The sequence below is a fragment of the Pocillopora damicornis genome, chromosome 2 (genome assembly GCF_964200805.1).
Source record: "Pocillopora damicornis chromosome 2, jaPocDami1.2, whole genome shotgun sequence".
Classification (NCBI taxonomy): domain Eukaryota; kingdom Metazoa; phylum Cnidaria; class Anthozoa; order Scleractinia; family Pocilloporidae; genus Pocillopora; species Pocillopora damicornis.
Window position 1 is genome coordinate 37,124,254 of NC_142671.1, and position 17,014 is coordinate 37,141,267.

General features: G+C 37.8%; 1 protein-coding gene and 1 long non-coding RNA gene across 2 annotated transcripts; one reads left to right on the top strand and one right to left on the bottom strand.

Annotated features, from left to right (window-relative positions):
* The first annotated feature begins 3,005 nt into the window (after window positions 1-3,005).
* Window positions 3,006-3,959, top strand: LOC149051127 (GFP-like fluorescent chromoprotein amFP486). Its single transcript, XM_089196061.1, has 2 exons — window positions 3,006-3,242; window positions 3,744-3,959. The coding sequence occupies exons 1-2, from the start codon at window positions 3,103-3,105 to the stop codon at window positions 3,874-3,876; spliced, it is 273 nt and encodes a 90-aa protein (XP_089052187.1). The 5' UTR covers window positions 3,006-3,102; the 3' UTR covers window positions 3,877-3,959.
* A 9,827-nt stretch (window positions 3,960-13,786) lies between these two features.
* LOC149051128 (uncharacterized) lies at window positions 13,787-16,720 on the bottom strand. Its single transcript, XR_016183275.1, has 3 exons — window positions 16,291-16,720; window positions 15,873-16,076; window positions 13,787-15,196 (listed from the first exon to the last, which is right to left on the bottom strand). It is a non-coding gene; the product is annotated as an uncharacterized LOC149051128 (long non-coding RNA).
* Between the last annotated feature and the right edge of the window lie 294 nt (window positions 16,721-17,014).

The window sequence follows — 17,014 nt, forward strand, 5'->3', positions numbered from 1 at the left end:
GGACGAGAGCATAAGGCGTCAACATAGAAAACAAACATGGCGGATCGACAATTCGCTCTCAGACAGTATGAGAACAATGACATCATTTAAAGATTTTAAGACAGCTAAAAAGAAAAAGAAAATGAACTTTCAGTAGTAGTTTTAATGAATGAATATTTAATTGATTTAAATATTTTTCTTTCTCGAAGATATTAGCTCAATAGAGCTGCTCAGATAATTCGACTTGAAATAAAGTGTAGGTACGTATGTATGACACGATCACACAATTGTAATTTAAAAATGTGTATAAAAGGATACAGTTTTTGGATAAGTAGACTCTTGGGTATCAAGCAACGATACTCGTGATATCCAAAGGTCTTCTGTGCCTGAAAAAGAGGTCGACAGAAGAGAAGATACTGGGGTAAGGTAGCAAAAGACAACAGTTTCAAAAGTTTACGAATGCTTAGATATCGATCTTGACGAAGTTCTATTTTATGACGAAACGTTTTGGAAGAAAGAAGAGAGATCATCTGAATGGGATTCATCGTGTTTCCATCAGTAGAATTCCTAAAGATGTGGAGGAGCGTTTAACATATTTGTCCCTTTCCTATTGTCAATTAATTTTAAGTTTGAGGCAGGAATCAAGATGTGTTACCAGCGAAGAAACTGCCTTTGTAACCGACTTTCGACTTCAAAATGATCAGCACGACAAACTTCACGTTTGGGGAAATTGTTGAAGAATTTAACCAATGTCACTTGGAGAAAATTCAACTCAAATTAAGCAAGATTACCGCTAGTGGGTATCTTTACTTTGTTGTGTTTTAGCTAAAGAACAAAAACCGTTTTTTTAATTTTAACTGAATAAAATAACAGTCCGACCCTTGTTTATTGTATATGGTAACTTTTAGTGATCTCAAAGGCAGAAGAGAATACAAATTATGCATGAAAACACAACGCCGCTGCGTGCGTCATAAACAGGTTAAAACTTTACGGAGGCACCTTAAAAGTTACATAACCTTATGCAATATTATGGAAAAATGGAAAAATCGACCCGCGACAGTTTGCGCGTTACATGACAAGGTATGCAATATTACCTCATGCAATATTATGGAAAAATGGAAAATCGACCCCCGACAGTTTGCGCCTACAGGTCACTCGATAACACATGCTCTTCTATTCGTGTTAGAAGCCATTTACGAGGCAGTAACTTGTGCTGATCTAGGAGCCCGGGTCTTCTTCGCTGACCTTTCGAAAGGCTTTGATCTAGTTGACTAAGTTGCGAATTACAGGTTCATCCCGCGCTCATAAATTGGATTTCTGCGTTGCTAACAGACAGACAGCAGGCCGTAAGAATAGGTGCAACATTTTCAGATTGGAAATTCCTCAAGGGAGGTGTGCCTCAGGTAATTTAATTAGGAATGATACTTAGTTTTCACAATAATGACAAACAACCTTTTGGCTGATTTGCACCCGAGAGTCAAGTTTGTGGATGACACGTCTGCCATAGAAATACTACTCAAGAACTCTATCAGTCTGCCCAATTCGACCGTCTCTGACATTAACAATTTTTCTGTATCACAACATGAGACTAAACCCAATTAAATGTAAAAAGATGTTAATTAACTTTATGTCATATCCTAACTTTACTCGAAGACCATTAGTTGTAGACAACAACGGTATAGAACATATATCGACTTACAAGATTCTAGGAATATTTATCGATGGCGACCTTAAGTGGAATAGTAATGTTGACTACATATATAAAAAAAGCTTGCAAGTTTTCAAGTTTTTAAGTTTTCATTGTATTATAACTTGTTAATTCAGTAAGTTACTGCAAGAGAGTTTAATAAACTGTTATTATCATTATAATATTTCCTTATGCAGTATTAGAATTACGTAATATTCGGCGACATCTGGCAAAGTTGTTAAGGAATCCTCTGTCCCAAATAAGGGGTTCGCTTGAGATTATTACAATAAGTTTTAAAAATAACTGCCAGCGGTAGCTCGCCGGAAACGCTTGAAACGCACGCGGGCGTTGAAAGCTTTCTTAGTTCGTTTCTTTCCTTTTTTAACTCTTCGTTTGAATTTACTGTTAAAACTGTCAAAGATAGAAAACAATTGTAAGAAAGAAAAGGGGAATCTTCCTCAAAAGCGTGTTACTTAAGCGACAATCGCTTATGTCACAATCTGATTGTCTCTCTTAGGCAGATGATAATCGAAATTTTTCGATACCTAGGAGCAACTTAAGGTTATAGTAACATAACTGATTAGCCTTGAAACTTACTCTGCCAGTCTTGCAGGCCAGAACTGTGGAATCGCTCGGTTCCATCGAGTTCCATTTCGGAAAAAGAAAAAAAACAGTCAGTAATACTTCTTTAATAACATTAATAACTGATGTTAGGTATATTTAGTGTCTGTTTATGCCATATTGAACCTTCGTGCTTTGCTAGGTCGTTATGAAAACAGGTCACATAAAACGTTGTTATTTCCGGCAAAAATAATTCCCAGTCAAGCTTAAAAGATTACACAACTGTCGGAAAAGGGTATAAATCTGTGTTCACGTTATCCGGCGCGTGAGACATATAATTGATCATTGCCTTTTTGGGTTGAGTGACACTGTATAAATTTGGCAAACCAAAGAGGTGTACCATAGATTTGATTGAATTGCAGGACACACCTCTTAGGCGGTAACAGTGCTCGTTGCTCGACTTTGCGAAGCAGATTTTAATATGTCTCATTCAAAATGTGTAAGTGAATTGTAGTTTACATGGCTAATAGAAAAGGCGGGTTAAGTCCCTCTCCAAATAGAAAATATTTTTCTCTTGACTGCTTGCTTTTCAAAACTAATTAGGCAAAACTCAGTTTATACAAATTGACCTAATTTTTTTACATTCGTCACTTTCTTCCTTTCAGGCTAATTTTTCTTTCAACATAGTAATCTAACCTGTTGATTTAGAGGTTTTTATTCCATTAAAATATTTTTACCTCGTAAGGTGGACTCAAAATGTATGTTTTATTCATTTTGCGTTCTGAAATGCTTTCTACTTTGACAGCCTCAAAGGCAACACTCTTGTGCACAAGACCAATTTCCAAGGAGGCAACTTTCCCATCGACGGGCCTGTCATGCAAAACAAGACGCTTGGCTGGGAACCAACCTCGGAGAAAATGACTCCTTGTGATGGAACAATCAAGGGAGACACTATCATGTACCTTTTGGTCGAAGGAGGGAAAATGCTGAAATGTCGATATGAAAACAATTACAGGTAATTACTTTGGCTTCGACTGCTGTGTACAGACATGTATCTGACTTGATCTTAATGGGTTTCCCTCCCGAGTCCCTAAATAGTCACCCTCTGTTATGTAACTTTACAGTATAAATTCAGTCCATTGTTATGAAATTACGTAATAAGAAGCGGCGAACATAACTCATATATTCAGAAGCAGTGCACCCGACAGTCTAGAGTCACCTCCGAGGTTTGCACGTTTTTTTCATTCGCCAAATTCGCTTAAATTTCCGAGTTTTGTGATCATAACTTTTCAACAGCATCGGATTACAAAACTGCAAAGCTGAATAAAGATCCATTTATGGACATTTCTCTGAAATTATTCTGATTGCTTACGATCATAATTACAACTCGAACGCGCTGTTCGGAAACTGTCTTCATCTTTGTGGTTACCAGGGCGTCGAAGTACATGACTCAATATCTATACTTCCTATTTCAGCGAAAAAATCACGGATCATTATTGATTTTTTTTTCCTCCAGAGCCAAGAAGTTGATACACGAGATGCCACCGAGCCATTTTGTGGATCTTCGCCTTGTAAAAACCAACCTTGATAAAAAAGGTTTGAAGTTTCAACTGGAAGAACATGCCGTGGCAAGAATCCTCGAGGTTTGAGGATTACTGGGGAGTCCCTATCACTGTGAGTCTCTCTTGTACAACAACATGAGATGAATAAAGAAGAGCGTTTTCAACCTCAATTGTTTGTCGGTTTTACATGTCTTTTAACTTTCGATTGATTATGAGGAGTTATGAAAGGAAACGAACCAAATCCCTGCTTTTATTATTCGTTGCTTGCAGAGAGTGCGTAAAGTTCGCTTCACAGTTGTCAAGGTCCAGATTTTTCTTACGTTGACCTATGATGATTACATAATTTTGACTTCAACTTTATAAATCATTCAAATCTGAAAGAAGATATATGAGAATTGGTGCCAAAAAGAAAATTGCAGCTCAGCTATCCCTGAAAACACTTCACTTTTCGACCTCCAGACACTTCCCTAAGGAAAAATTATGTGAGTTGAAGAAACTTAAAACTTCCTACACGTAAACACTAAATTGATTCATGTAGTTCTCCATGAATAAACTCTTCCCTTACTGGACTAATTGAGCGAGATGACCTGCATTGTTGAGCCAAGATTCGTATCACCTTAATAATGTCAATTCACAAATTCTTCGCTTTGGCCAATAAGATTTTAAAATTTCGAACAAGACAAAAACCTCGATTATGAAATAGATATTACATGGCCGCACGGAGATAAGAAATTTGTCTTCCAGTCTTTAAAAACATTGCGAGTATGCGAACATGTTTTCTCAAACTCAGTAATAATGTACAAGGCCTCATTTGAGTCACATGGATACTTCTTGGTATCCGGTAAAGAACAGATCCAAACACGCGTGATTAGATATCCAAACACACGTGTTAGGATATCCAAACACGTGTGTTTGGAAATCAATTTCCAAAAGAATGCAGTACTCGAACAAATGTTTATTGACTTCCAGGATTACAATCATCATTCTTTGCAGTTAAAATTAACGCTTACATTGCAATTCAAGAACATTCCAGAATTCAACTGATCTAACATTCCACGCACACTGCCTTCACCTTCCAAAAGTTCACTGCTAGTGCTCGTGGTTTCCGTTACGCTACTAGATGTGCAAGGTCCAAGTAGTTTAGACACTTTAAGAGTGTCTCTGTAAGAGCGGTCCGATCGATTTTGCTTTTTTGAGACACGAATTTTGCTCATTTCCTGTGTGTCATAAGACATTCATGTACCTATACTAAAACCACAATCCGTTTGATCGGATCTCTTTAATCTCAGTTGTAGTCCTGAAAAAAATATCAGGGGGTCCTTTGAACCATCCACTTCATCTCGCCAGAAGTCAAAGTTGCCTGCACTCATTCTAAGGTTCGTGCGATTTTACGACGAATTGTCAATTCCGGTATGTTACGCGCGCGACTTTTGATTGAAAAAACCTGCAGGCGCCATAACTTAAAAGAACGTGTCAGCTGAATGAATCAAATCTCTATCATTTTGCACACATTTTTGGGAACAGCAAAAATGACTAAGAAGAAACATTCTAAGTATAGTGTTCATTCCGTGCAGTGGGCAAAAATTGAAGGTTCTGACGGAAAAGAAACCTTATTTTATACCACTGATGACAAGCAAAAGGTCATATGGGTACCCGGTTAAAAATATACAGATAACTCTATTAAGAACAAGTCTCTGTAAGAACAAAATATCTTGGGAAATGAAAATTTTCAACCCTCCTTGAAATTTTGTATGCAGTTAGGCACTCAGATGCAGTTAGATGCACAAAAATGCCCTTTTTAATGTCGCAGCACTCTTGTTGCCATGGTAACAGCGACTGCTTGTTCGAGGCCTGAGGCTTCATTTTCATGCAAAAACGTCGCAAAAAAAGAGTGAAATGTTTATTTCTCTATCTCAAGCTTGATACAACATTACAAATTGGCACTTCTACCATACACAGTAACATGATTTGTCTTCACTTCGATATATTTCATTTTCCCTTTGAGTGAATGTGAAGACATCAATAGATTATTCATCTCGGTACAGTTTCGGTCATTTTTGTTATGGGGTAAAACAGGGAAAACGGTTATCTGAATTTCTCCAAAAGTACACCGATTCTGGAACTGAAACTACCCACCTAGCTGGTTGTAATATTCTAGTTTTTAAATATGCAAAAATCTCTGCGGACTTGCCTCTACTTTCTACAGGGGCAATTCGCGAAAAAAGCTCAAAATCAGATACTGCATAATTTGCCAATGTTTACATCTAATGCTCTCAACAACAAACGTTTCAGACAAATGAAAACCAACTTTCAAACAACTTATTAGCCACACGTAAATTGCAACTTGTCACTTGAACGAAACTCCCCTGGATTGCTCCATGTCCTTCAGGAAAAATAACAGCGATTTCATCACCATTATTTTCCATACTTTTCTCCCGGGTATCTTTTACAAGCTTAAAGAAAGATGAAAATAACGCAATCTCCCTGTGATTTACACGAGAAGAAGTCAAAGGTCTTTTTAATTTTCCACTGAGGTGGCCGGCTCATCAGGAAGAAAAAGGAGATCGTTCGGTCCAATAAAGTTGGTCTGTAGAGATTATCAAGCTAATAACTGAGAAGATTGTAACCGTTGATTCATCAGTGACAGCATTAATTATTTCAAATCTGTTTTTCTCGGTCCAAGCGACACCAAAAATAGTTCCTTTGTAATTTTGTAAGCACTTTCAATAGCATTTTATTTTCAAGAGAAATAAATCTCAAGGTTCCAAGCCAATATAACGTTCGAGTACGTTTCTTTTTGGTTGTTTTTACTGAGAATGCGCAGAATTCTGCTGATATATCTAAAAATATCCATTTTTCGTCTTCTTTGGGGCGACCGATGGAAACTTCATAGAGAAATACAGCGTAACGCCATCGTGACAATGTACATGTTTAGGACAAATGACCGGTGTGAGGATAGTTTCGTGTAGTTCAGCCGACTTCAACATGTTTTAAATGACATACAAGTATAAAAGTATATCTTCAGAGGACTTCGGATAGCTCAAATTCCTATGAAAGAAGGTGCAGCACTTGGAATCCGGATGATATGCACACGATTTGAGGCATATGTTTGTAGTTACGTCGAGTAGTCCTCCATGAAGGTTGATCAATTTTTTTTTTAAAAGATGTCAACCAGAGGCGAAATTTCTCTTTGGGATATTGCTCATAAGATAACATTCTTTCAAAGCCATGAATGTTTCATTTTTCTGAAACATTTGTTGTTGAGAACATTAGATGTAAATATCGCCAAATTATGCAATACGTGATTTTGGAGCGTCGTTCCCGAATTGCCCCTATAAAAAGCAGAGGCAGGTCTGCAGAGATTTTTACATATTTAAAAACTAGAATATTATAACAAGCTAGGTGGATAGTTTCAGTTCCAGAATCGGTGTACTTTTGGAGAAATTCAGATAAACGTTTTCCCTGTTTTACCCCACAACAAAAATGACCGAAACTGTACCGAGATTAATTATCTATTGGTGTGTTCTCATTCACTCCCGGGGAAAATTGAATGAATCAATGTGAAGAAGAATGATGTTACTATGTATGGTAGAAGTGCCAATTTGTAATGTTGTATTTAGCTTGAGATAGAGAAATAAACATTTCACTCTTTTTTTGCGACGTTTTTGTATGAGAATGAGGCCCCAGGCCTCGAACAAGCAGTCGCTGTTGCCGTGGCAACAAGAGTGCTGCGACCTTTAAGAAGGGCATTTTTGTGCATCCCCCTGAGTTCCTAACTGCATGCAAAATTTGAAGAAGGGTTGAAAATTTTTTATTTCCCAAGATGTTTGATTCTTACAGAGACTTGTTCTTAACTTGCACTAGCTGCCACATGGCCTCCATGTGGCATCACGGTACGTATCTTCGGAAGAAATCACAAATGTTAATCAATTTCCAAAATACTGAATACTGACATTTACCGCACCTCAATATAGGTGTAGATATCATCTTAATTTAAACCCTGCCCCACATTTCAGGACAATACCTGGTTAGTAAGCTAGAATTTACATAAAAATCACTAACGGGAACCTGTTGGAACGAGTTCTGCAAAGACAGTGTTAATTTCCCTTGACATGTCGAGATGAACTGCATTTCTAGTATTTAGCTGCTTTTTCCGGCCGTTGTGCAGCGGGTACTGGCAAGTGCGACGTGGTTGCCAGTTTTTACCCATGTTTCCTCTATGCTTTTCGCAGATCCAAAGTTCTTCAAGTTGATCAGGGGAAAGGTCGTGTGGCAACCCTGACCTGTTAATGATAAGCTCATATTCTTGTACTGTTCTTCCAAGCTGACCTAGGTGACATGCTTGTAGATGATCATTGACATCACCTCTACATTCTGAAAGCTTTATCAACCTCGCTGAAGACTCGCTACAGACTAAAGCCTCTCTTTTTCAAAAAAGCACTTGCATGCCATACTACACTTGCAAGCCTTCCAGAAAAAAAAAAGGGTCAGCGGGTTCACCCGCAGTGGTTGATGCGGACCTCTGTTATGCGCGATAGAGCAATCGTTCAGCTTTAAATTTCAAATTTTAGCCCCCAAACTTCGACACATAGACTTACAAGAGGAGTTCTTTGACTGATTCTTGAAGAGAATGCAGCTGCAATCCAATGTTTCAACAGGACATTAAGCGCGAAACATGGCTTTAGTTTTGGAGTATAGTACGCAACAACGAGTCAAAGAAGAGTATCCATAGATGCCGACCGCTGAAGTTTGGAGTTAATTGCTGGAGTTATCATAAAGTTCATCAGTTTGGGGAGCGAGGAATATCTGAAATTTCACATAGACTCAAGATGCAACGAAGGTTAGCTGTATTTATGACGAAATCTGCCTTGTGGTTCGATTTTGGTGTAGGCGAAAAAATCGCGAATGCTCGTACACGTGCTGATTCAAACGGTCATAACTTTTGAAAAATCGAAAACGTACAGGGGTTTTTGCATATTTTTGCCTATAAAGGTCTAAAATTAACGGCTGTGTAGGATAGAGTCGTCAACCTGGGAAATAATTATGGCCCCTAATGCAGTCAAAAAATTATTTCGAATCAAACCAAATCTAATTTAGTTCTTTTCTAGGTAAAGTCTTTCTGTTGACAGAGCTTCAGGCAAATTATTTTTGACGCGAAATTGACCGGGTGGAAATAAGAGAGACAACCTCTTAAAACGCTCGGAATTTGCTCAATGAACTAATTTGATAATTGGCTGTCACTCTAATTAAATCACTGAGTGTTTGAAGTGAGCAGGGCGAAGAAAACTAATAAATTCCAGATTTTTTATATTTTTCTGCTTTCAAACATCTTATTAGATGACATCAAGCGGAGTTTTTGATGGTCTGATCTGGACTTGAGCAATATCAAACAAGAAAGAAAGTACTTTTGATCAGTTTCAGAAAGCTTTCCAACAAGAGTTTTTAAATGAATTATGACGAACCCCTGAATAAACGAAAATCAAATTGAAATGCTTTTTATACACCTTACATATCACACAGTTTAAGAATACAAAAGATTTTTGCAGTGTGGTACGAGGACCGGGCTTTTCAAATATTGAAGTTTTCGATGTCGCAAGAGGTCAAAAAAAGGGCCTTTTGCAGCTTTGACTATGGAGAGCTCAAAAAATTTTCTTTACTTTTCTTTTCTTCAGTACCAGCGTACTGTTCTGATAGCAACCTGCTGCAACCTCTTAGAAAGGGCTTTTTTATTTCTAAATTTTTTAACTTCATGGTGACAGAAATTTTCAAGGACCGAAAGCACTGAAAACCAGTCTTCTTTACAGCAGTTAAGAAGGTATACGTAGCAGGTTACTTCTAGGCTTTCCTCCTGTCTTACAACAACGCTATTCACATACCAATTGATTCCCCTCTAGGTAAACCATTCTGCTTGCTTTTCCCAGAACTTCATCGCTATGAGCTTCATTGCCCAGTCAACTACTACAAATACTCCATCTCACTTCAAAGAACTGCAACTGCATTGTGTACCCAGAAGTAGCATCTCTTACTACTTCAAGAACACTCTCCAGCTTCTCACAATCCACACACCTCCCCTTGTGGCTAATAACACTGACAGCGTTGTGACTGCATACTCTCTGAAAGTCAGTGTCAACAACATAGCTCAGTGCAAAGACCCTACAGTGATCGGCACATTTGCTATCATCCTTTGTGCAATGATTACGGTATGTAGTCTTGAAATACAACTTGCTCTCCTGAAGCCTCTTGCCAACTTCTTTACACCAATCCTGTTCTACTCCCATGCGTTCCAGTTCGTCTATAATTTAATCGGATTTCCTCTGTGGCCTTTTGAACTTCTAGTATTCTCCACATCTTTGCAATGGTTCATGTATTGATTAATAATGGTGCATTTAACCACTGTGCGCACCACGTTAGGTATGAAAAACTCTTAACCGTTCTCATGTTTGATGGTGCGAGTACCGTAGGCTGGTCTTGATAGTAATATAGCCTCATAGTGAACTCTAAGAAGTGGTCCAGCTGACGTTGTTACGTTGTTTACGGATTCTGTGACGCTGGATTTTTTCAGTAGACACTCCAGGCTCCTCACTCTTCGCCTGTGCTCCTGTTCTCTTTTCTTGTCTATCGGAGGGGTTTTCAAATGTCTGATGTATGTATTTAACTCGTTGGCTGAGAATCTGTCAGCATCAATACTCAGTATTTAAGTCTTAACTGATTTTGTGGGAACATTCTGATAGGCGACCATAAGGGTTTGAAGGCCAACATCGATAGATGTCTTGCACTTCTGTTCATGGTCCACGACCGCCAGGAATAACGCTTTACCATCTCGTGGAGCCATGACATTGCACACCAGCTGGCACGCTTCCCCAGCTTTTTTAACAAATCCAGATTTTTCAGGAAAGGAGCATTTTTCACAACAATCTACTTGGGATTCTAAATGTGTAATTCTGAGCTTTTGTATAGCATCGGCAAGGCTATCAATGCATGCATTGAAGACTTGAACTGGATCTTGGACATTTCCCCTCGCCGGTCTGAAATCCTGTATTTCTATATATGCTTTCGTCAAGCGCCAACACAGCTGAAGGAGTCCACATTTCATCATTGATGTTATGTGATGGCCTGGAAGACATTGGTCTAATAGGTGAGCTCATGGCTAGTTTGAACATTTGTAGAGCAGCATCTCTGCCTGGCCTTCGATAAAAGATCTAAGTTTTAGATGAATGTTTACACACAAGCCGGGCAACATGCTCTCAGTCAACTGGGCGCGAGTGATTAAAACTAGCACGTGCGAGCGAGAAGTCACGCGAGAGAAAGACATCGTGTCTCTTCACTCGGATGTTTGCTTCAAGCTTTTCGCCGAGAGCCTTGTACACGGGCTAACTGTTTTAGCACCAGGGACATCTGTTTTGTAGTTTATAAAATATCAACAAAAACTGAATTAATACAAACCGATATATCTTTCAGTGTGTCTTGCAATTAACTTACCCAAAAGGCAGCTACCTCGAGATCCTTAATACAGGCAAGACACCAGTAAGCTGTGATTACTAAAGTTAAGGCATATGTTTGAACTACTGATAAAGACGTGAATTTGAAAGCGATCTTAGCAGTAGTAAACACTTCTTGAACAGTAGTGTAAATAGGGCCTGAAAAAATTCAGGCCTATTAGGGATTTGAACCCATGACCTTCTGCGATACCGGTGCAGTGCTCTACCAACTGAGCTAACATGCCAGCTGGGGACTGGTCATTATGTTGGATCAAAATAAACCCGTGAAGTGGTGAATTAACGACTGTGAATATTGGAAAGTCATATCTTTGAACTGCGGAGAAAGACGTTAATATGAAAGCGAACTTCGCAGTAATGAACACTGCTTGTGCAGTAGTGTTCATAACTGCAGTGTTACTACTTGAGCAGTAGTGAACACTACTGCTTAAGGCATTTCCTTAAGAATTAAAGGTGTGAAAGAAAGGAAATGAGTGATTCGTACCAATAAGGCGAAGAGGAATCCATTGCTAAACAGAGAGGTGCCAAACTCTCCAATTCCTGAACGTTTGGAGCATGTTGTTGGAAGTTCTCAATTGGAGACAAACTTAAGCAAACCAAACCTGGTACACGTGAACATGAGCTGGAGTTCCCAGGTTATCCTTTAGATGCTAGTCTGTGTGTTGTTTTTATTGTAAAAGAATATTTGGAACGTACCAAACACCTTCGTAAGGGTATTACAAGTCTATTTGTTACATATGTTAAACCATAAAAAGCAGCTAGTAAGAGTACTATATCTCGTTAGATTAAGAGCACTTTTAGGTCTGGCTGGTATTGACATTAGTCGTTTTAAACCTTATAGTGTTAGGGCATCATCAACCAGTGCGGCTACACTTGCTAAGGTACCTCTTGATGCCATTCTCCGAACTGCTGGTTGGTCAAGACACAGCACCTTTGTAAAGTATTACAAAAGAAAACCCAAGAACATGAGAATTTGGCAGAAGTTGAAGTTTGATGGTAATTCTATTGAGTCATCATAAGGTGCCATGGATCACATGCCCATCCTTACTTGCTTATGTAATAAACCCACCCTATTTAAGATTTGTTCGCCTTTTAAAGTTGATTTCTGGGATTGGATTGCATAATCTCATGTGACTAGCACCTCATGATGACTCAATAGAATTACCATCAAACTTCAACTTATAGGCAAGTCTCGTTTAACTCTTAGTTTATTGAGCTACTTATGTAAAACAGTCGGAGTTTGCTCAATGAACTAATTTGATAATTGTCTGTCACGCTAGCAAAATCGCTGAAAGTTGCCCAGGGCGAAGAAAAATAATAAGTGCAAGATGTTTTGATATTTATCTGCTGCCAAACATCTTATTAGAAGAGATCAAGCGGAGATGTTGATGGTCTGATCTGGACTTGAGAACAAAAAAGAAGCAGTACTTTTGGCCAATTTCAGAAAGCTGTCAAACGAGTGTTTTTTAGTAAATTATGACGAACCTCTGATTAAACGAATATCAAAATTCAAATGCTTTTTATATACCTTACATGAAACACACTTCAAGAATACAAAATATTTTTTTTGCTGCATGCGGTGTGATACGGTGTGATATAATTTATTGTAACGTATTTGGATAAACTAACGTGGTTTTATTTACTTGCTACCAAAGATAATTTATTGGGCAAAGTTTGAGGGAAAACTTTGTTCCGATTCGGAATGCCCTGGACCGCTCTTACACAGACCGAAAGTATTACATCTCGATTTAAATTGGAAGTATTGAAAAGGATCTTCCAAAGCAGAAATTTTATTCAGAAGTTTTCGTCTAGAGTATTCTGCACATTCAAGGAACCACGGCGAAAAAAAGAACATGTTTGTACCAAACATAAAATAAAGAAATTCTCATTAAAAGCAATACAATATGACATTATGACAGTAAAACTGGAGATATAAAAATGTAATAATTCGATCATGAGTAAAAATATGGTTGCGTCTAATTAGTTTTCATTCTTTTAAAATTCAGGCTTTAACTTTTGCACTTCGGTTAAAAGCGGGTGCCAAGCTAAAAGTAGAGACAGAGCGAGATTTGTATCGAATACAGAATAAAATCTCTCAACGAAAACTCTGATACAAAACACCAATAGAATACCAAGTAATTATAAGATTTCACGCGAAAAGTGATATTTTCACACGGTAGACAAATTTCTTATCTTTGCGCGGCCGTGTAATATCCTCTTTTTCATACTCAAGGTTTTTTCTTGTTCGAAATCTTAGAATATTATTGGCCGAAGCGGGGAATTTGTGAATTTACTTTATTAAGGTGATACGAATCTTGGCACACAAAATGTACACAAAATGAGTGAAATATACACTATAAGGCCACCGAACGAGGTAACAAGATCAAAATGGAAAAAAACATCTAATCAACAGTTTACCATGCGTGCTGGTTAAACAAAAAGAATTAACGAGCCTGAAAGGAACAAACACAGTCGCGAATAATTGTGAACGAATCAAGAGAATACAGACTGTTAATAATCTTTTGAAACGATGCAACAGAACCAAAGATGAGACTACAAAATTTGCTCTACATAACATCATTTTGCCTGGGATATCCCTTTAAAATACATTTTATAAACATGAATATCGGCGATAAATTTTCGCATTTTCACATATATCGAGCTAAAATGTGTGTTGAGTGTAGTACATATGACGGACAATTTAAAGACTTTAGGCAAAAGTAATTAAGATGCCGCAAGAAATATAATTCTCGCTCAGTTTATATGAGAGAAAAATGTTTTTTTTTTCTATCGAGCACTTGTTTTATTTGACTCACTGACACATTCAATAGTAAATTCTAAAAAAGAATTTAGCAAAGCAACAAACTGATGAGTATGATGTTAAATTTTAAATTTTTGCTATAAAAAAGAATTAAAGGTGTGAAAAAACGGATCCCGCCCCATGTTATATAATTTTACTCCGTGTACTATTATGTAACTGTAAGAAACTAAACCAAACCTTTCAGTCAAGTACGCGATGTATGTTTTGCCTTGTTTTTTTCTCATAGAAATATTTAAATATAGGTCCATAGCAGTTTCCTGGTTATTAGTATTCTGTAAAGGTGTGAAAAAACGGATCCCGCCCCATGTTATATAATTTTACTCCGTGTACTATTATGTAACTGTAGGACACTAAACCAAACCTTTTAGTCAAGTACGCGATGTATATTTTGCCTTTTTTTTCTCATAAAAATATTTAAATTAAGGTCCATAGCATTTTCCTGGTTATTAGTATTCTGTAAAGGTGTGAAAAAACGGATCCCGCCCCATGTTATATAATTTTATTCCGTGTAGTATTATGTAACTGAAATATTTAAATATAGCTTCCTAGCATTTTCCTGGCTATTAGAACGAAAATGCAACGGAAAAGTTAATAATTATGAAAAACTTAACTAAAAATTGTTATTCTTTTCTATTAAAAAAATTATTTTTAGTTTGTTCGGTTGTTCTTGCCTCAAAAATCGAGATCATCTGTCTTTACTCAAACCTCTCATAAACAAACGCCCTCGCGTTTCCATTTGACAATATGTTTTGTTCGGGTAGGTTTTAAAGGTGAATGTTTTCTTCCTTTTGGTAATAACAGAAATGTAGCCAAAAGACAACAGAACAGAAGCTAAACTGTGGGGAGCCCTAACCAGAAATAAAATAAAATTAATAACTACACAAACCAACATTCAATTAAGGTTGAAATGGTGCTCTGTACTCGCCTCACGTACGTGCGGTAGTCATGTCGATATTGACAATTCACGATGGTTATGATTCCTTTGTACTCCTCAAACTTCTAAGATTCCTGCCACGGCATTTTCTTGCGGTTAAACTTCAAACCTTCCTTATCGTGGTTGGTCTTGACGAGGCGGAGATCCACAAAATGGCTGTGTGATAATAAAAAAAAATTAAGAACGATCCGTGATTTTCTCGTTGAAATGAGATGTGTAGATATTGAGTCTTCTTCTTATGTTCTAAGCCCAGGTAACAGTTTCTAAACAGTGCGTTCAAGCTGAAATCATGATTGTAAGCGATCAAAACAAAATCTGAGAAGTTTCCACAACTGGAGCTTTATCAAGCTTGGAAATTATGTAATCCCATGCTACTGAAAATTAATGATCACAAAATTCGGAAATTTTAGCGAATTTAGGCCAATGAAAGAACAAGTAAATCTCGGAGGCGACTTTCAACATTCGAGTACACTGCTTCTGATATATTTCGCCAACCCATAGTTTGTATTTCAACGATGCATGTGTCACCCAACAGTCATTTTCCCATTTTAGTTCAGACAATATTTCGGTCGACTCTTTCGTTGATAACTAACCTTTCAACCTCATGAATGAAATTCATATTTCTATGGAATAGTGAGAATTTCCTATCACTGTCAACACCTTCAAGAAGTTAAGTTCGCCGCTTCTTATTACGTAATTTCATAACAATGGACTGAATTTATACTGCAAAGTTACATAACAGTTGATGACTTTTTAGGGACTCGGGAGGGAAACCCATTAAGATCAAGTCAGATACATGTCTGTACACAGCAGTCGAAGCCGACGTAATTACCTTTAATTGTTTTAACACCAACATTTCAGCAATATCCCTCCTTCAAGCATCAGGTACATGATAGTGTCTTCCCTGATTATTCCTTCACAAGGTGTCATTTTCTCTGAGGTTGGTTCCCAGCCATGCGCCCTGTTTTGCATGACAGGCCCGTCGATGGGAAAGTTGCCTCTTTGAAAATTGGTTTTGAGCACGAGAGTGTTGCCTCTGAGTAAAAAGCATTTCAGAACGCGAAATGAGTAAAACATAAATGAGCAGCTGTGTAAGAAAAATTTGATTCCACCCACAGCTGGCCCAAGCTGTGATATGATCATCTTGCGCAATAACAGTCATGGCGGAATTATAAGAGTTTGTATGGGAATATGTACAAACGCTCTAAGGAATGAACAAATACGTCAATTTCTCAATAAAAATACCTCACCTTACTTCCCCAGCGTATTGCTTGTTATCTGACCGCTTACTTTGATGAAAAAAAACCCATTTTGGCGAGTTGTCCATTTCGGGGTTTTCTACGTACATAAGAAAAGCCCTTACGTACATAAAAAAAGGGAGACGAGACGAATGACAATCCTTGTAATTATTTTTCGAACCGCTACCTTTGTGGGTGATATTCAACGTTTCAGTGAATTGGCAAATTAAGGCTGAAATCGTTTAAAGGCGGAGTTTTGCGATTACATAGTGTAGTGTAACGATAAGGTTTGAAAACTTGATTGATCGAAAAAAGAGTAATCACCGAGTTGCGACTCGCTCACTTGCTTTGAATGAGACACATTGGGATCCACTTTACAACCGTAGACGTGACTCTTGCCTAGGCGGGAAGAGCATTTACGCGGCTATGAAATGCAATGTCCTGAGACTACAAATGACCTACTTTGACACTTTCCTGAATTCTGTTTGCCTTGTGCCATCTAATGCTCGACTTGAAGAAACCAAAACCACTTAAATGCATCACTACGTGCGCCAGTTTGGAGGATTCCCCCTAAAAAAATTTACCCATTTCCGCCCCGCATTATGTAACCATACGGCAAATTATACAACTACGTGATGTATCTGTCGAAGCTGGAGTTGAACAAGTCTGCTACGTGAATAATGTTTTGATAAAAACGCCTTATCATACTGCAAAATAAAGGATTTTGTCTGTACAA

Coding starts and splice junctions, on each gene's coding strand:
- LOC149051127 (XM_089196061.1), top strand. CDS start 3,103: ATGCAAAACAAGACGCTTGGCTGGGAACCAACCTCGGAGAAAATGACT. Junction 3,243..3,743: donor CGATATGAAAACAATTACAG/GTAATTACTTTG, acceptor TTTTTCCTCCAG/AGCCAAGAAGTTGATACACG.